This window comes from Saccopteryx bilineata, chromosome 2 (assembly GCF_036850765.1).
Source record: "Saccopteryx bilineata isolate mSacBil1 chromosome 2, mSacBil1_pri_phased_curated, whole genome shotgun sequence".
NCBI lineage: Eukaryota > Metazoa > Chordata > Mammalia > Chiroptera > Emballonuridae > Saccopteryx > Saccopteryx bilineata.
This window is the reverse complement of record NC_089491.1, coordinates 176,305,267-176,325,577: the sequence shown is the minus strand read 5'-3', so window position 1 is coordinate 176,325,577 and position 20,311 is coordinate 176,305,267. Positions and strand designations below refer to the sequence as shown.

The following is a 20,311-nucleotide window of genomic DNA, read 5'->3' as shown; positions in this document are numbered from 1 at the left end:
TCAACTCGCCACTGTGCCAGTTGACTTCACAGCCTGTTCCTTCCCTGTCACCACCCCCACCCCTCAAGCTCCTCAGATCCCCAGGTTACTTTGTGTGGGTCTGGTCCTGGAGGTAGACGAACATCATCCAGAAAAATGCCCAGTGGGGGCCCTGCCCCAGGGTTGCCGGGTCTGCAGTCCTTGACTCTCTGCCTGGTCACTGCCGGAGGGAGAGAGCCGGGCCTGCGGGAGTGCAATGAGGGCACCTCACTGGTCACCGAGTGTCGCCTCGCAAGGACACGAACCTTGAAACCTCCAGTCTTTCTTCCTGCTTTCTGGGAGCTGGGGCCTCCCATCACCAGCCCCCTTTCTAGGAGGCCTTGCTTCCTCTGCCGGAGGACAATGGGGCACAGCTGTCGTGAGAGCTCCTTCTCAGCACCTCTCATGGTGGAGACTCATCTTAGGGCAGCGAATTCCAAAGAGCTAACAACCTGGAACTCATTTTTCTTGTTTTTGTTTTTTGTTTTTTTGTATTTTTTCTGAAGCTGGAAACGGGGAGATAGTCAGACAGACTCCCGCATGTGCCCGACCGGGATCCACCCGGCATGCCCACCAGGGGGCGATGCTCTGCCCCTCTGGGGCGTCACTCTGTCGCAACCAGAGCCACTCTAGCGCCTGGGGCAGATGCCAAGGAGCCATCCCCAGCGCCCGGGCTATCTTTGCTCCAATGGAGCCTTGGCTGCGGGAGGGGAAGAGAGAGACAGAGAGGAAGGGAGGGGGTGGAGAAGCAAATGGGCGCTTCTCCTATGTGCTCTGGCCGGGAAACGAACCCGGGTCCCCCGCACGCCAGGCTGATGCTCTACCGCTGAGCCAACCGGCCAGGGCCTTCTTGGGGTTTTGAAGGCACAAAACCAATTTTGTTTGTTTAACACTAATGCATTTGTCTTAATTTTTTCCTCTAAAAGTAAAGATTAAGTTTATTTACATGCCTGTACTCATGACAAATGATTTTGATCCCTGGACCAGAGGTGGAGGATTTCGGGGTGGTGGTGGGGGAGGGTTCTGCGCTGGGTCCTCCTTTCACATTTACCCTGCTCAGAGCCACCTGTCAGCACCAACATCACCACTGGGGTTTTTCCTATCCTTGGCGCCTTCACCCATCAGGGCTAGGCAAAGAGAAGGGCAGCCACCAGGGCTGTCTGCGGTGACAAGGCTTCCTTCAGGTTAGACCTGAATTTCTTGCATCTGGGCTAATTGACGTGGTGATGTATCCACCTATAAAAATTACAGGGTGGCTCACTCAGGGGCCCTGGGTGTGTTGCCTGCAGTGGAAGGGAGGAGAGATCTTGGCAGCTCCGGCAGACGGCCAGCTCGGGGTCAGAGGACCGACCAGCCTCTCCCGCTGTCTCCGGAGCCCCATTCTCTTGGCCATCACCTCCCTCCTGCCCTATGGCAGCTCTCACAGACCTCTCCTTCATGTACCGCTGGCTCAAGAACTGCAATCTTGTCCGCAACCTCTCAGACAAGTATGTCTTCATCACAGGCTGTGATTCGGGCTTTGGAAACCTGCTGGCCAAGCAGCTGGTTGATCGAGGCATGAGGGTGCTGGCTGCTTGTTTCACTCAGGAGGGGGCCCAGAAGCTTCAGCAAGATACTTCCTACAGGCTCCAGACCACTCTACTGGATGTCACCAAGAGTGAGAGCATCCAGGCGGCGGCCCAGTGGGTGAGGGCCCAAGTGGGCGAGCAAGGTGGGGCAAATTGCATTCTTGAGCTTTCTGAGTTTATCCTTCCTTTACCCTTTCTCCTACTGGCATCTGACAGTAGGTATCAGGGACCCTGCTGTTCAGACGATGTGGGAGAGGTGACGCAGAGAAAGGGGCTGAGGTGGCCCAGTGGGACTGGAAGCCCTTGCCTGGTTTGGTTTGTCCACATGCAGGGCTGCTTTGCCAAGGCAGTTTTCCCTCCCAGATACACAGAAGGATGGAAGAGGTTGGCATAAGAAGTCAGGGAGAGAAGCTGTGTTCTGTATGTCCAAACCTTGCAGATGGAGCTGCTTCTTCTCTGGGACTTTGGCAGTCCTGACCCTCAGCTCTTGTTGGGATCAGGCTGGCCGAAGGCAGACGGGACCATGAGGCTGGACTCCCTGAGTGGAGGCATTTGCTCTCCTTGACTGTGACAGGCTAGAATGCTGGGGATTGAGATATCTGTCCTTTTCCTCACATCACAGTGCATAATTAGGTTGAACTCAGAGTAAGTGCTGACATCAGAGTGGCTGGTCCTATTGTGAAGGGAGGCTGTGGGCTGGAGCTGTGGCTGGACCAGGACTGCATAGGGACCTGCCCAGCGTGTTTTCTGCATGAAGGGCGTGGACACAGGAATGGGAGGAATAGGATGGCTCCGTTGTGGAAGTTGTGGAAGTCCTGACTCCTAAGGAACTAGTCTGGGGCCTATGCACTCAGGTGGGGGGAAGAGAGCCCTGGGGCCCAGAACGGTCAGGCAGTAACTCCCTCACCACTCACCACTCTCTGCTTTCCAATATTGTTTGTTTATGTTTGTTACTTGTTGCCTACTTCCCCTGCTAAAATAAAACTTCTGGGGGAGGGCCGGGGCTTTTTGTCTCTTTTAGTAACTACCTATCCTTAGTACCTAGAACAGTGTCTGGCAACTAGTAAGGGGCCAAATATTTGTTGGATAAACTAGTTAACGAAGAATTCAGCGAAAGTCTCTTTTTGCAACAGGCTGCTTCGCCTGCTGCCCTGGGTTCTTCCCTCAGCCGCTTGTGTTAATGATTCACTGAGTGTATTAGTTTCCTGCTGCTGCTGTAATAAATTAACACAACACCAATCTATTATCTTGGAGTCCTGGAGATCAGAAGTCCAAAATGGGTCTCAGTGGGCTAAAACTGCAGCAGAGCTGTGTGCCTCCTGCAGGCTCTGGGGAGAAGCCACTCCCTCACCTCTCCAGCTTCTAGCGGCTCCTGTAGCCCTTGGCTCATGAGCCTCTCCTACATTCAATCTCCAGTCAGGTCGAGTCCTTTTCACGCTGCCGCCTTGTCTCGCTGTTCTCTGTCTCTGCTTCTCTCTTCCACTTAGAAGGACCCTTGCGATTGTATTGTGCTCACCTGGCTAATCCAGGATACTCTCCCCATGTTAAGGTCAGTCCATTAGCAATTTGAATCTCATCTGCTACCTTAATTCCTCTTTCCCATATTCACAGGTTCCAGGGATTAGCATGGGCACATCTTTGGGAGGCCATTATTTTGCCTACTCCACCCCATTGGGCAACATCCTTGGTATAAGAAGCTTTGGGTAGTGAAGGGAGGGGATTCTGGCATTCTTTCTTATTGTCCCTGAGACTCTTTGGACATGAAGGGTGGACCTTAATGCTGCTTGCGCTGCTCTGACTGTTCTCTAGTTGCTCTTTGCAGAAATAAACTAAGATTGTCCTGATTCCCAGCAGGCAGAGGTGATTACCGGGGATGATCAGAGGTAGCGGCCAGTGTGTGTTTATTCTCGCAGGCAGAGACCACTTGGGATTTATAGTCTTTGGGTCTCAAGAGCCGCATTTCCGCCTCTGCAGGATAAGAGAGTCTTCTCTAGCTGGGAAGGTTCTGAGTCCTGACAGGCAGTTGCTGTCCTGGGGTCTATTTGGAGGAAGGCAGGAAGACAGGCGGAGGACGTGGCTTTTGTGTGAACCCCAGGCCCAGGGGCAGGGGTGGTCCATGAGTCATGTTTACATCCAGACTTGCCCTCAGGAAAGAGTGGAAACTGTGCCCAGAGGAGTATGTGGAGGCTGCAGAGCCAGGTGGGGGGTAGCATGGGGAAGGGGAGGGAAGGGGAGGAACGGGGCTTGTGGGCTCCATAGAATCCCTAAACAAACGACCTGATCTCTTGGGGATCATTTAGAGGCTTTTCCAAGCTTGTTTTAGCATCAAACGCCTTTCTCCAAGTAGCACTTTACTCGGACGATCAACATGTAAAGCGAATGAAAGCTGAGCTTCCCCTGCATCGCCTCCCTCGCAGGCTCTGAGGACGTACGTGCTCAGGGTTGCAAACCACTGGCTGGAAGCAACTGTCTAGTCCACTCAGCCCAGAATCTGAGAGCCCGGGAGAGAAGTGACTTGTCCAAGGCTGGACCTCGAACCAGGACTGGAACTTGAGCTCTTCAGCCTGGGCCCCTGCAGAGCCGAATGACAACAGTTAGCACTGGTTCTCTCAAGTACACCAACTCAACGTAATAGTCTCAGAGAGCCTCTCTCACATTTCCCATAATTATTTCAGTGCTTCCTATACTTATATATAAATGTTACTTATTTCTTCTCTGGTTTGTGACCTCCATGAGCAATAAGACTGTCTTGTTTACTTTATGTCTTTAGCTCATTCCCCTGACAGAACAGGCATGTGAATGAATGAATGAAGGTGTGAATGGAGGAAGTGATCTTGCTAATGTGTGTAATGCAGTTGGGGTTTTTTTGTTTTTTTTTATGTTTATTTTACAGATTTTAGAGAGAAAGGAAGAGACAGGAACATCAATCTGTCCCTGTATGTGCCCTCACTGGGGATCAAACTGGCAACCTCTGCACTTCAGGATGACGCTCTAACCAACAGAGCTATCCGGCCAGGACGTGGAATTGGTTTCTTATAATTAGAATACAGAGTGTTTCTTATACTTAGGGAAATAATGTAGAAAGGAATTCAAGTATTTATTCATTGGTATGAATATGATATCTCTTTTCCCAGAGCTAATAGCTTAGGTGCTATTAGCTACAGCCTGGATTGTTAGCTGGTACAGGGAACAGCTAGTTGGCATTCTGTGTGAATCAGAAAAAGTGTCCCTTTAGAAAAATTTAAAAAAAAAATTTTTTTTTTTCTGAAGTTGGAAACGGGGAGGCAGTCAGACAGACTCCCGCATGCGCCCGACTGGGATCCACCCGGCACGCCCACCAGGGGGCGATGCTCTGCCCATCCCGAGCGTCGCTCTGTTGCAACCAGAGCCACTCTAGCGCCTGAGGCAGAGGCCAAGGAGCCATCCTCAGCGCCCGGGCCAACTTTGCTCCAATGGAGCCTTGGCTACAGGAGGGGAAGAGAGAGACAGAGAGGAAAGAGAGGGGGAGGGGTGGAGAAGCAGATGCGCGCCTTTCCCGTGTGCCCTGGCTGGGAATCGAACCCGGGACTCCTGCACGCCAGGCCGACGCTCTACCACTGAGCCAACTGGCCAGGGCCCCTTTAGGAAAACTTAATCAGTAAAAGGCACAGCTTCCCTCGGGCAGTCATAGCTCCCACCTCAGGCCCCTGCCTGGCTGTCTCATGCTTTGTGCACGGGCTCAACCATCCTCAACAGCCCTGAGCTGGTGGATAGTAGACCCTGGTACTTTTCCAGAGACACTGCTCATTACTGTGTGGTTCTCTCTCTCTCCACCTTGCCCTCAGGCCTCTGGGCCCTGGTGAACAACGCGGGTGTGGGCCTGCCCAGTGGTCCCAATGAATGGCTGACCAAGGAGGACTTTGTGAAGGTGATCAATGTGAACCTGGTGGGACTGATCGAAGTGACCCTCCACATGCTGCCCATAGTCAAGAAAGCCCGGGGCAGGGTCGTCAATGTGTCGAGCTGTGGTGGTCGTGTGGCTGTCATCGGTGGTGGCTACTGTGTCTCCAAGTTTGGTGTCGAGGCCTTCTCTGACAGCATCAGGTGACTGGGCCTTGGTGCAAGAACACTCCTTGGTGCAAGAAGTCCCGGGGGTCCCCCTCAAGGAGAGAGGGCGAGGGTGTAGAGAACAGTGGTGTGTGGGCAGGGGAGTTCTGAAAGGAAAAAAAACAGAGCAGGAAGAAAGCTAGACCTCGGGGGACCTTCCCCAAGGACCAAGAGAAGAAGGGATGAGAAGAGGTGGGGTGGTGATGGGAGGCTTCTTCCTACCTTTACTTGGGCTGTCCCGGGGTAAGTGAAACCCTATTTAGGCTTGTGGGAGTGGGAGGGATTGTTTCTCAGACAGAGAGGCCTGGGACAGGGGTTACTTGCATAAAAGCAAAAGCTAGCCAGGTGCAGGGGTAGGGAGAGCACCTCCAGTTTTCTATAGAGGTGTCAGGAGTGACTCCCCTGATGACTCTTTGTTCCAGACTGAATCCAACTCTTCTTTCCCAGGCGTGAGCTCCATTACTTTGGGGTGAAAGTCAGCATCATTGAGCCAGGGAACTATCGGACATCCATTCTGGGCAAGGAGGGCATGGAGTTGCACCTGCGGAAGCTGTGGGCACGGCTGCCTCAGGAGACCCGGGATAGCTATGGAGAGGAGTACTTCCGTGTCTGTGAGTCCCTCACAGGGAGAGGGGTCTCTGAGAGGGACAGGGAGATCTTGGGGTCACTGACCTACATTCATTTTATGCATGATGGTATGGAGTCTCAGAGAGGTTAAGGACTAAAGGCCACACAGCTAGTAGCAGAGCTGGGATTTGAAAAGAGAGCAAGTGGGAAACTGCTGGGAATGAGAGAAGTCTAGCTGCTGGGGAGACGGGAGAGCTGGGAGAGATGCTATACGGGACGCTGCCCACACCTGGCACCGGCCCTCCAAACGTCATCATGCTGGAGAATCAGGTAACAATGTACTGACGACATAAGTACAGAGAAGTTATTAAGAGCACAGCTGCTTGAGCCAGACTGTCTGGGTTTGAGTCCTGGCTCTACCACTTACCAGGTAGGAAAGTTTGGGCATGTTACCTAGTCATGCTGTGCCTCAGTTTTTTCATCTATAAAATGGAGCTAAAGATAATGCGTGCCTCACAGAGCTGCTATGAGGATTGATATCTGTGAAATACCTTGCACACACGAGGCACTTGTTAAACTGATAAAGAGTGAAAGGAGCACAGGAGTATTTCAAAGGAAGGGCTGTAGGAAGCTCTCTTCCTCTCTGAGCTAAGGGTCTCCTGTGAACCTCAGGTGTTTGGGGAGTAGAGGAGGCTCATTACAGCTGTTCACTGTGCAGCCGCCAAACTCTGTGCAGGTCTTCCAGTTTGAGGGACGAATGGAGCCCCAGCCATTGGGGCTCAATAGGAGCAGGTGGCCTGTGGGTGCAGTGGAGGACGAACTGGCCAAAAGACCTGCCAGAGCACCTGGTGGTAGGAGAGAGAAGGCCACGCTGATGACCAGAAGTCTCACCGTTCACTCAGATCATCTCGTCTCAAAGCTGAGGTTTGATTTCCGAAGAGGATGATCTAGAATTCCTGATCCTCTCCGTTTTTCCTGCTCCAAGCACCTCAGTGCCACCTCTGGAGCCGCCTTTGTGGGGCAGGGCAGCCTCTGACCTGTCAATAGAAATTGGTTCTGGCCTGAATAGGTGGACAGAACATCGACCTGGCATATTGAGGACCCAGGTTCGAAACTCCAAGGTCGCCGAAATGAGCGTGGGCTAATCCGGCTTGAGTGCAGGGTCACCAGCTTGAGTGTGGGATCATAGACTTAACCCTAAGATCTCTGGCTTGAGCCCAGAGGTCGCTGGCTTGAGCAAGGGGTCACTGGCTCAGCTGGAGCTCCCCAGTCAAGGTACATATAAGAAGCAATCAATGAACAACTAAGGAGCCACAAGTATGAGTTGATGCTTCTCATCTCTCCCTTCCTGTCTATCTGTTTCTGTCTGTCCCTCTCTCTGTCTCTGTTTCTCTCTTTCTCTCACTTAAAATAAAATAAAATAGGTTCTGGCAATCAGCTGGCACCTCCTTGGGTGGCATCTCAGGTCTCCAGTTGCTTCTCTGTGACCTGGCTGCTAGCCAAGAAGGCGAGGCTGGCACTTCCCTGGTTTACGAGTTTCTCTGGGGCTGGAGGGAAGCAAACAGACTCTTAGCTCCGTTCCTGCTCCCTTTGGACCTCAGCAGCCCAGTTATGCATTCCCTAGCCCGGTTATGCATTCCCTAGCCCGGTTATGCATTCCCTAGCCCAGACTTTTACTGGGCTTCCATGAACGTCCCTGCAAGACAATTTACTCTTGCAGTGCAAATTTTAGCTCTCTTGCTTGCCTTGGGCAAGTTACTCAGTTTTCTCATCTGTAATGAGTTATGAGAATTAAATGAGTTAACATATGTAAAGTGCTTAGAAGATTACCTGATCCCTGATAAGAACAATTTGATTCAAAAGTGGTTTTTATCCTCTCTTAGACTGAATATAGTTTTCTTCTCCCCATTACTGTGGTACCTACTATAACTTCTTGTATTGCAGAGAGAGATATTCTTAAATAGTAATTATCCAAAATCCAAAGTGATGAATTTTTGAAATATATAGAAACTCTGGGTGAGTTCAATGCAATTAATCAAATCCATGGCAGGGATCTAACTGCCTAGCAGGTTTTATTTTGGTGGCATGATCTCCTGAAGATTGTACATCAACAGAGTAAAAAGCCAACGTGCCAAAACCATGACAACCATTCATTCGCTCAATACACATGTTATTGAGAGCCCACCATAATCCAGCTGCTGGGCGGGGCTGGGAGTGAGAGTGGATCAAGCAGCACAGCTCACAGCTCACTGCCTGCAGTATAAGGCCCAGTAGGCGAGACAAACCTTATAAATACACACGTTTAATGGCAAATGTGGATGAGTGCCATGAAAAGCAGCAGAGGATTATGAAAAAAGAATGGGGTTTGGAGTTGGGATCCCAATTTAGATTATAGGGCAGGGAGGGCTTCTTTGATCTGACTTTGGGGAAGAACAAATTAGGCATTGCTGAAAAGTGGAAAGAGGATAGACAGGGAATTTGTTGCAGGAGGTCCTGAGGCAGAAAAGTCTTTAGAGGAACTCGAAGACTGCTGGAGGATGGGGAGCAGTGTGAGGAAGCTGAGGGGAACAGGATCAATTAGAGCATCAAAGCACACTGAAGATTCAGGGTGTGATCTGATTTGTCATTAGGAAAGACTGCTCTGGTTGCTACAGCATTCCAGGCTAGATTTGATGCTGGCTTGGACTGGAGATAAAGTGGAGATAAAGGGAAAGAAGTTGTGTATTAGACCTGATAGTAATGGGAGGAAGAACAAGCCATCATGGATGAATGTTAGGTTCATAGTTCTAGGAACCTGGTGGGTGGAGGTATCATTCATTCATTGATTTAAGGAAATATAGTCAGAGAAATATTTCTTGAAGAAAGTAATCTTTTAGTTCTGGACATATTAGAATTCTGTGAGAAGGAAAAAAAAGCCTGAAGGATTTTATATCAGTTGAGAATTTCTTAGTGACAAGAGACAGAAAACCCAACCCAAATTGTTTAAATGGAAGAGAAATTTCTAACTTATTTCTTTTTAATTAATTTATTGGATGACATTGGTTATTAAAATTATATAGGTTTCAAGTGTACGATACACATCGTCTGTATATTGTGTTGTGTTCACCACCCCAAGTCAAGTCTCCTTCCATCACCATTTATCTCCACTTTACTCTCTTCTACCTCCCCCCATTCCTCTTTTCCTCGTGTAATCACCATCTTGATATTCATGACCAAAAAAATGAAGGGAAGTGGGCTTCAGGCATAGCCTGATCAAGTCCACAAATGATGTTTCTAGGACCTGGTTTTACCTTATTTCTTGGTTCTGCTTCTTTTGTCTTGGCTCCAGTCTCACAAGCTCTATCCCCTATGGGGGTCACATGGCTGCCCTGTCTTATCTCCAGGGGTAGTTCTTTCAGTAGATCTCCAAAAGGCCTAAGATTTACTCTGCCTTCGTGGATCTAAGATGGCAGGATCAGAGGACCAGCAGGAAGTACCCAACTCTGAGCTCATCACTGTGCCCAGGGGAATGTGATATTCGATTGGCTCAGGCTGGGTCATATGCTCTGCTCAGACCAAAGGACTCAGAGTGGGAGAGGCAAGCATCCTCAGAGAGAAATCTGCAGATATTTCTCTAAGCAAGGGGAATATAATAAATGTGTGTGGTGGGGAGGTGTGTGTGGGGAGGGGGGGATAATAAATATCGTCTGTGAGATCATCCTAAAACTCTCCCTTAGTAACGAGTGGTCCAAATTATTTATAGGGCCACCATGGGGCTAGGATGAAACACAGATCCAGTCAGGGTCTGAAAACCTCACAAGACCGTTTTCTAAGTACATAAAGTGGCTCAGTGTAGGCAGAGGTTGTAGTCTTCTGGGAGCCTTAAAAGAATATGGAGAAAAACAAACTTCCTCTGAAAACTGCTTGTCAAAAAACTACTATCATTCTTTAGAAGAATAGTATGGATTGGGTATAAAAATACCACATGCTGATTCATCTGTTGTCCACCCCACGATTGCAGAAGAAAATTTTCAAGCAGACATTTGACTACTTTTAGGTAAAAAATTTCCAAGTAATTATACTCTAATTTTCACTTCTGCTTAAGTAGTGTTTATGGGGTTACAGAGATGAGATAAAGTATCCGGGAATCAATCTAGCAGAGGAGATCTAAAACCACATGCAACACCACAGGAGAAGCGTGCAACAACGGACATGCATACAAAACAAAGCAACAGCACAGTCTTAATTCTGCTGTTGCAAAAGCCTTCTCACAGGTCAAAATGGATGCCTGGATTAATACTAAAGAATAAACCAAAAGGGGAAAAGATGGCAGCACTTCCCACAGAGGGAAGAGCCTGAGCTGCGTGGTGGAGACTGTGGATTCAGAGTTTAGATTGCAGCCTTCTCTCCAACTATGTTACACAACTGTCTACACTTCAGCTTCTTCATTATAAAGTATAATAGTTCCTCTCTCGTGGATTGTTTGGCAAACTGAACCTTAGCCATCACTGTTGGTACTAGACTGCCCTGAGAGGAGTGTGAAGGGTTGTGGTGAGGGTTGAGGCTGAGAAAGATTAGGAGTCAGATCATAAGGGACTTTGATGGCTCCGCTAAGGAGTATGGCTCTTATCCTGAGAGCATCGGAGAGTTTTTCTAAAATGTATTCTTATTTATTTTTTAAATATATTTATTGATTTTCAAGAAAGAGGAAGGGAGCCTGACCAGGCGGTTGCTCAGTGGATGGAGTGCCGGACAGGGACGTGGAAGACCAGGTTTGAAACCCTGAGGTCGCCAGTTTCAGTGTGGGCTCATCTGGTTTGAGCAAGGCTCATCAGCTTGAGCCCATGGTTGCTGGCTTGAACAAGGGGTCACTCAGTCTGCTGTAGTCATATGTAGTCAAGGCACCTATGAGAAAGCAATCAATGAACAAGTAGGGTGCCTCATGTCTCTCTCTTCCTGTCTGTCTGTCCCTATCTGTTCCTCTCTCTCTCTCTCTCTCTCTCTCTCTCTTTCTCTCTCTCACACACACACACACACACACATACACACAAAGAGGAAGGGAGAGACAGAAACATCAATCTGTTCCTGTATGTGCCCTGACCAGGGATCAAACATACAACATTTGTGTATCAGGATGATGCTCTAACTAACTGAGCTATCCAGCCAGGCCTGGAGAGCCTTTTAAATGGCTCTGAGATGACCTGATAAAAGTTGTGTTGCTGTGGGAAGGATGAGGGTGGAGATATGAGACCAACTATTCAGGTATTGCAGAAATCCAGTGAAGGAATGACAAAGATATGAGTTACAAGCCGTGGTGGTTATGGGAACTATGTGTGTAGGGGTGGGGGGGGGTAGTGTTTCAGGAGGCAGGTGTTGTGAAGAAATGTTTAGGAGTGGTCATACAACAGCAGTGGGCAGAAAGTCCAGCAAATTATGACCAAACAGACCCATGGCTGTGAACCCTGGATCAAGCTAGCAATCATGGAGTGATGTTTATACCCCAATATTGGAAATAGCTAGTTAATAACAACCTAACATGGAAACATTTCCGAAGAAGCAGCACACAGAATCGCTGGGCAGGCATGTACACAGAGCACAGTACTCTTGTCCATCCGGCCTAGAGTTGAGCCAGCACAACACAGTCACCTGCCAACTTTCTTTCTCCATCTCAACCCTGCCAGGGAGGCCATCCCAAATCACCCTTTTGGTCACCTTACTTCCTGGGGAGGGACTAGATCAGAAGCCCAGGACTTGTCCCTGGCAAAGGAGAGAAGACCAGAAGCTCAACTGTTGGGTCCACGAGTGCCAAAGCCTCACCTTTAACACTTCTCAGAACACGAATGTTTCCCAGCTGCCCGGATCGAAAGGCCCTGCTCTTCTTCACCATCTGGGAGAGTGACAGGTTAAATGAGTACCTCTGGGCCCCTTCCCCTTCTGTGTCTAACAGGGTCCCCAGGACAAAATGGAACCTGAATAACTATTTGAAAGAGCAATGAGAGAATGTGCCTCATACATTACTTCCACGACTCAGGTAGCTTCTTCTCTCCCACTGGCTACGCAGGTCCTTCCTGTCTTTCAAAGCCTGGTTCCAAAGCCACCTCATCACATCAGCTCGCCTCTTCTTCATCAGCCTACACAGCCTTCCCTGGCTCTGAGTGAGCGCGCTCAGCCCTAAGCATCTTGAATGAGTCCTCTGACAAGCTCTTCCTGATTGGGACCTGCTGGTAGTGGGATCTGTGTCAGGCCCAAGACTAGAAGACAGTGTTGGCCTCCTAAGACATTATCACGTTACAGACAGTCTGGCTTTAAGGCAGTGTGGCTCTTTTGGGGATCCCAAAATGTAGTTTTCCCTTTTTTTTTTACTGTAATAGTTTTCCCTCTAGGAAACAAAAAGGGAAGTTCCTCAAAGTCGAGGTTAAGGATACTCAAATGACATTGTCCTACCCTCATCAACTGCATACCAGTGTCCTGTGCAGAGGGGGTGAATTCCTTGCCTTCCTGGACCATCTCCAAAGTCAGGCTTGCTTTTGCTCCCTCTTTGTTTTCAAGTTTAATCCCTTACCTCGAAGCCTGACTCTCTGGTACCACTTCCTCCAGAGGGCTTGGCGCTGCCCTGGAAGTATGAACCCTAGCGCACCAGTGCAGATCAGAGCCTGTGCCTGTACACTGTGCCTTGTCTCCTGTTTGTGTGGTGAGCCTCGCAGGCTTGGACCACTGGGTGCCCTGTACCCGCCTCCAGCCTGGGTGCACAGTGTAACAGATACCCTCTCACGTTTGTCAGAGCCTTGTGAGGTGCTGGTCTGTGCCCGAGATCATCCGAGCCCCACAGTGGCCTATGACCAAGGCAAGGGCAGTGTTACTATTTTCTAATAACACTTTTTACCTGCATGCTTTTGTAGAAAACTTGGGAACTCTAGGGAGGAAGTAGGAGGGAAAAAACTCCAGTAACTAGAAATCCCACCAGGCAGACAGTATTTTTACTTCCAATTTTCCTATGTGCTTGCATACCTTTGTTTTCTATTCTGTCCTCCTCTGTGGTCTATCCTGCTATTATTTATATTTATTATATTTTAGGACAGGTATTATTATCCCCATTTTACAGATGATGGCAGTTTAAGCTCAAGGTCATGCAACTAATAAGCGGCAGGACTGGGCAGTTTTTGTTGTTGCTAGTCTGAGGCAATAGTAGGAATTCAATACACTATTCTTTTTTCAATTGCAGTTTGCATTCAATATTAGATATTTTGTATTGGTTCCAGGAAGACAACTGCATACTTTATGAAGTGATCCTCTGATATTTCAAGTATTCACCTGGCACCACAGTTACTACAATATTACTGACTATATTCTCTATGCTGTACTATACATCCACATTACTGTTTTGTGACAACTGTATTTCTTAGTCCCCTCACCTTTCTGCACCCCACACACACAAGGCACCCAAGTGGTCCAAGCCTGCCGGAGCTCACTATACAAAAGCCCCCCCTTCTGACAACCATAGTTTGATCCCTGTATTTATGAGTCAGTTTCAATTTTTTTGTTTATTTATTTTGCTCTTTAGTTTCCAAATATAAATGAAATCATATGGTATCTGTCTTCATCTGACTGACTTATTTCACTTAGCATTACACTCTCTAGGTTCATCCATGTTGTCACAAATGGTAAGATTTCCTTTTTTTTTTAATGGACAAGTAATATTTCATTGTCCATTAAATATTTTTTTTTAATGGACAAGTAATATTTCATTGTCACAGATGTATGACCACTTTTTATCCACTCATCTATTGATGGGCACTTGGGATGTTTCCATAGCTTGGCTATTATAAATAATGCTGCAGTAAATATAAGGGTAAATATATTCTTTTGAATTAGTGCAATACACCAATTCTTGAATTCGGAAAAGAAATAAGATTATTTATAGGGTGTTTATGTAAGGGACAACCTAGAGGATGTGATAGATCTGCCTAAAATGTTAGATCAGTGATCTCATCCAAACGGAGCTTGGATGGAATTCAGAAGGAACTATCTTTAACGAAGAATAATAGAGACTTTTATTCTCCCTCTCCTCAAACAGATACTGACAAATTAACAAACATGATGCAGTTGGCAGAGCCAAGGATCAGAGATGTCACCAACAGCATGGAACACGCTATTGTTTCCAGAAACCCCCGCATCCGCTACAACCCTGGTCTGGATGCCAAACTTCTCTACCTCCCCTTGGCTAAGTTGCCCACCCCTGTTACAGATTTAATCTTGAGCCGGTACCTTCCAAAGCCAGCAGACAGTGTCTGAGCTGGGGCAGCCCAAGGGGTGTCCAGTGGAGTGCAGAAGAGGAACCTGGGGAAAGAAACTATGGGGTCACAAAGGTGTCATCAGGTGTTCTGGGGATACTCTGCTTGGTTGACACCCATTGCTGACTAATTAATAGGTAACTTCTAAAAGATGAGTCCCTCTTCCCACTCCCTGGGGCCACACAGAAACCTGAAGTGGCCTTTGTAGGTTCAAAGACCTGAAGCATCACCCCAAAACATCTGTCACCCGGTCAGTATAAAGCTTTTTCTGGACCTGGAAAAGTCAAGGAGAGGATAACTAACTGCTGAATCATGAAACTCCCTCCATTGTCACTGCCACTGGGAAACACTGGGGCATAATCCAGCCCACAGGAGACTATCAGTCATTTTCCTATTGGATCTCTAGATGTGCATTAACCTCTTTCACTTAACCCATCCCTTGAAGTATGTAGTAGGGAAGACAGGAAGTACAAGATTAATTAGATAAAAGTTTATAATATTTTCTCTCTCTTTAGAGTTCTCTATCCACAGATTATTGAGGTCCACATAAAATAATATTCATTTATTTAATTACCATTAATTAATTCTTCAAATATTTATTGAATGCCACTACATAGCAGATACTATATAGTTGATGGAAGGTTATAAAATGATTAAATTGTCATCCTGGTTTATTTTGTCCCATCTTTGCTATAGTATCTAGTAGTAAAGTTGGGACAAACAGTGATAAAAGAAACAGAAATCAGAGAATCACATTTTTAGAGCTGTGAAGAATATTGGGCTCTGGCTGGTTGACTCAGTGGTAGGGCATCAGCCCAGAGTGTGGATGTTCCAGGTTTCTGGTCAGGACACACACGAGAAGCTTCTCCACCCCTACCCCTCTCTCTTGTCTTTGTCTCTCTCTCTCTTCCCCTCCCACAGTCATGACTCAGTTGGAGCAATTTGGTCCTGGGTGCTGAGGATGGCTCCATGACCTCGCCTCAGGCACTAAAATAGCTGGGTTGCTGTGCAACGGAGCAATGGCCCCAGATGGGCAGTGAATCCCCTGGTAGGGAGCTTAACAGGTGGATCTCAGTCGGGGTGCATGTAGGGGGCTGTCTCTCTGCCTCCCTACTTCTCACTTAAGAAAAAAAAAGAATCTTGGAGGTCATCTAATTCAGTGGTTCCCAAATTGGGTTGTATGTCATGATGATCACCTGGGTGACTAAAAATACATTCCTAGGCCTCAAAGTTAGAAGATATGATTCAGTAGACTTAGGATGGAACCCAGAGATCTGTATTTATAACAAGAACCTAGATGATTCTGATGCATCTGGGCACTTGGGGACTGCTGTTAGTTCCATAGAAGTAATTAACGCTCAGAGGAGAATGTGACCTATTCAAAGCCACCCGCCCCAGCATAGTGACCAAAACAACACTCAGGTGTTCAGATTCCTAGACAAGGGTTTTAGGTATAGGAGAATAAACTTCAGAAATTACTACCGTTGTTAAATAAGTCATTGAAATACCTTAAATTTCTGAGCCATATGATGTTCTATTGAAAAAAAAAAAAGACTTTTTTGATATTGAAGAATGGTCATGTAATAAAGGTAAATGTGAAATTTTTAAATTAAAATGTCTTTGTGTCTCTTCAACATCTGGCTGAACTTGAAAATAATAAAATTCAACTTAATAGCATCTGCAAAAGACTCCTTTTCCAAATAAGGTAACATTCACAGATTCCAGAGATTAAGATGTGGACATATCTTTTTGGGGCCACCATACAATCCACTGATTCTGTTATTTGCATCACTTCTATTCCTGGCACCCAATTCTGTGTCAGGAAGGATACACTGAGCAGAAAGTAACTAAAGAGCCAACTAAGGATTGACTTAAACAATAAAGAATTAGGGCAGGATCCTATAGCCGAATGCTGGCATCAACATACAGGTTCTTTCTGCTTCTTTGCTCTGCCATCCCCAGTTTTGGCTTTAACCTAAACCCAGTCTTTATTGTTGTGGAACAACTGCCAGTGGCAATGGGGACTCTGTGCTTCCTCACTCACAGCTTATAGAAGAAAGAACCTATCTTGCTATGGCATTAAAGATTGAGGAAGTTTCCTTCCCAGAGCCCTTACCATGGCTCTCCTTGATTCTCATGAACCCAAATACGCATAAGATTGTCCATCCCTGAACCAATCATTGACAAAGGGGGTAATTTGCTCAGAATTGTTTGGATTAATCATGGGATAGAATGGAAATATTGGAGAGCTGATTACAGTACCTACTGCCCTGGAAAATTATTCAATAAAAACTCAGACTATGCTATTGAGAGAGTTCAATCTAAGTATAAAATAAATTTTCTTTCTTGAGGACAAAAATTTATCACTGGGAGACTATGATTAGTTAGTACTTTGAGATATTAATGTACACATTTTTAGTGCTTCTTGCCTTCCTAGTTCCTCTTTCCCCACTCAGGTAGGAAGCCACTTTAGTACTTCCTTTGCCTAGGGTGAGACATTTGACAGCACATTTCCTGCACTTTCTACAGCTTAAGTTTCCTCAACCCTAACATCCTTAAAGAAATTTCAGAATTTGGGAAAAGAAGCAAAAGAGAATGTGACTTGTGATGCACATACTGTCTCAGAGAAGCAGAGCCTTTCTCCTAAGACCAGGAGATTCACTTTGGCTGATGAGAGAAGAGGTTGAGGTTTGGAGCTCCTGGAAGAGGAAGACCGAGGCCACTTTCTGGAAGTACGCTGGGTAGGTGGCTTCTCTCAACAGTCATAGCTGTGTTGTATGTTCAGGCAGATGAGACGCTGGGTGACCTCACAGAAGACCCCTCTGTCCCACCATGGCAGAATGGCAGCAGCGACTTACCGGATATAAAAGACACGCAGGCTGGACAGCGGACATTGAAGAGATAACCTACACAGAAAGAAGACAGTATTTTCCTCTGAGGCTATACAAACACCCATCATTAATATTGAACTATTTTTTTTTATTTGTGAGATTTATATCGGCTCCATTATTAGATTTTGGTTTATTTAATAATAAGATTATAAATTTTCTTGTGTATCTTTTGTATTTCCCTAGAATTTTTAATTATCTTTTCTTTTCTTGTTCACTTATTTAGCCTCTTAATCAAATTATCTCCATTTTTTTAAAGCAGGACAGTAATGTGGTCTGATTTCAAATTATTTTCTAAACCCCCCACAACTGACTTGAGAAAGAAAAGAAAGAAGAGGTAGGGGAAAGGAAAGGAGAGAGAAAAATATCAACTCATTGTTCCACTTAGTTGTACACTCATTGGTTGCTTCTCCTATGTGCCCTGACCAGGGATTGAACCCGCGACCTCTAAGTGCCGGGATGATGCTTTATCCACTAAACCATTCAGCTAAAGCCTGATTTCAATTTTCAAAAGATCACTCTGTGGAAATTAAAATGAAGTAATGATAAAAGCAAAGAGACCTACATGGAGATCATTGCATAATCCAGGCAAAAAATGAGGGTACATTTTTTTTTTCTGAAGTTGGAAGCGGGGAGACAGTCAGACAGACTCCCGCATGCGCCTGACCGGGATCCACCCGGCATGCCCACCAGGGGGCGATGCTCTGTCCTCCTGGGGCATCGCTCTGTTGCAACCAGGGCCATTCTAGCGCCTGAGGCAGAGGCCATGGAGCCATCCTCAGCGCCCAGGCCAACTTTGCTCCAATGGAGCCTTGGCTGCGGGAGGGGAAGAGAGAGACAGAGGAAGGAGAGGGGGAGGGGTGGAGAAGCAGATGGGCGCTTCTCCTGTGTGCCCTGGCCGGGAATCGAACCTGGGACTCCTGCACACCAGGCCGATGTTCTACCACTGAGCCAACCGGCCAGGGCCAGGGTTCATTTTTTTTTCTTTTCCAAGTGAGAGGAGGGGAGATAGACAGACTCCCACTTGCACCCCAACCAAGACCCACCGGCAACCCCCATCTGGGGCCATGCTTGCAACTTAGTTAGTTTAGCACCTGAGGCGGAGGTTTCATGGAGCCACCCTCAGTGCCCAAGGCCGATGAGCTCAAACCAATCGAGTCATGGCTGTGGGAGGGGAAGAGAGAGAGAGAGAAAGAGAAAGAGAAAGGGAAGGGTGCAGAAGCAGATGGTCACTTTTCCTGTGTACCCTGACTGGGAATCAAACCTGGGACATCCACACACTGAGAAGACATTCTACCATCAAGTCAACAAGCCAGGACCAAATGAGAGGACAGTAAGGTGGTAGTAGTAGAGATGATGAGACTGAATGAAATCAATATACAATTTGGAGGTAAAACCATTGAAGGATTTTAATCAGTTAGCCTGTCCAGAAGAATTTATTGTGTTCCTACTGTGTGCCAGGCATAGTTCTGGACGCTGGAGTTATAGTGGTGGACAAGACAGAGTTCCAGCCTTCAAAACATTTATGTTCTGATGGGAGAAGGAGTTGGGAAATAGACATATAAAGATATGAATGAAATAATTTTAAATGCTATGGAGAAAATATAGTAATGAAATAGATGACCAGGGAGGCTGCTTACCTTTAGAAGAAGTAATGGAGGTAAAATTTATACAAAACAAAATGCTTATTTTTAACTGTAAAGTTTGATGAGTTTTGACATGTGCATACACCTATGCAACCACTGCCAGTCAAGATAGAGATCATTTCTCTCATCCCAGAAAGTCCCCCATACCCCTCTGTGGTTTATTCTCTTTCCTCTTTGCCCTGGCTCCAGACATCTGCCGATGTGCTTGCTGTTGCTACAGATTTGTTTTTAAGGCTACTTACTTTTAAAGAAGACCATTTTAGCTGACATTGGGGAATGAGTTGGAATGAACTGGATTGGAGGGAAGGGTACAAGAAAGCAAGTCTAGAGATGATGAGAGAAATGTAACAATAAAGTAATAGAAATAATGATTATTAGCACTTATTGGTCATTTACTCAGTCCCAAGCACTATAGTTAATGTTCTCCTCTCTTCCACCTCTTTCCTTGTGAAGACAGAAGAGACTGTATTCCATGGCCCTTCTTTTCTTTTGTGGGACATGCCTGCCTTTCCCCTGAGCAAGCTTTCCAATCTCCAATGAACCTCAACCCAAAACAAGAGGAGGTGGGAGAGAAGAGAGCACCATCCAGAGTAGTAAGCCTGGGCACTCACTGAACTGTTGTCTGGACAACTGTTCGAGACATTCTTGAACAACAACAGATTAGTCAATGGGGGCTGGGCGTGGGTGGGATCTTTAGGATGATGGCACCTGCCATTTAAACCATGTCATTAGAGGATTTCCCAGAAAGGGAAGTGGATAGGTACAAGGATGCTATTTTAGACTAGCAAGGTAAATGTCCCCTACATCTGCAAGGTGAAAAAGGCAGTTTATAAAATTTGTTTAAAAACAATTCAAAAATCAAAAAGATAAACTTTTATGTATAACAGTATACATGTAAAAATATTTTATAGTATTAACTATAATAGATTTCTATTATATCAATTTATAATGCATTATAAATATTTATAAAACTAGGTTATATAACATAAACTGAGCCACTAACAATGCTTTTCCTGAATAATAGGAAGGAGGACAATTCTCCAGGATAGATCAAATGACAGGTCACAAAGCAAGTCTTAGCAAGTTTAAAAAGATTAAAATCATACCATGTATCTTTTCTGATCACATATTTATGGAACTAGAAATTGATAAAAGAAGGAAAGCTGGAAAATTCATAAATATGGGGAAATTATACAACAAACTCCTGAACAACCAATCATAAGAGATGCTATCTAAAACGTATCTTGAAACAAACAAGGATGGAAAAT

The 20,311-nt window shown here is 46.3% G+C and overlaps 1 protein-coding gene across 1 annotated transcript; it reads left to right on the top strand.

Annotated features, from left to right (window-relative positions):
- Nucleotides 1-695: 695 nt before the first annotated feature.
- SDR9C7 (short chain dehydrogenase/reductase family 9C member 7) lies at nt 696-14,510 on the top strand. Its single transcript, XM_066258727.1, has 4 exons — nt 696-1,729; nt 5,411-5,669; nt 6,120-6,283; nt 14,293-14,510. Exons 1-4 carry the CDS (start codon nt 1,429-1,431, stop codon nt 14,508-14,510), a joined length of 942 nt encoding a protein of 313 aa, XP_066114824.1. The 5' UTR covers nt 696-1,428.
- The last annotated feature ends 5,801 nt before the right edge of the window (nt 14,511-20,311 follow it).

What these genes read in the sequence shown, in the direction of transcription:
- SDR9C7 (XM_066258727.1), top strand. Translation starts at nt 1,429, where the DNA reads ATGGCAGCTCTCACAGACCTCTCCTTCATGTACCGCTGGCTCAAGAAC. An exon ending in GCCTTCTCTGACAGCATCAG is followed by an intron (nt 5,670 to 6,119) that starts GTGACTGGGCCT and finishes CTTCTTTCCCAG; the next exon opens with GCGTGAGCTCCATTACTTTG. An exon ending in AGAGGAGTACTTCCGTGTCT is followed by an intron (nt 6,284 to 14,292) that starts GTGAGTCCCTCA and finishes CTCCTCAAACAG; the next exon opens with ATACTGACAAATTAACAAAC.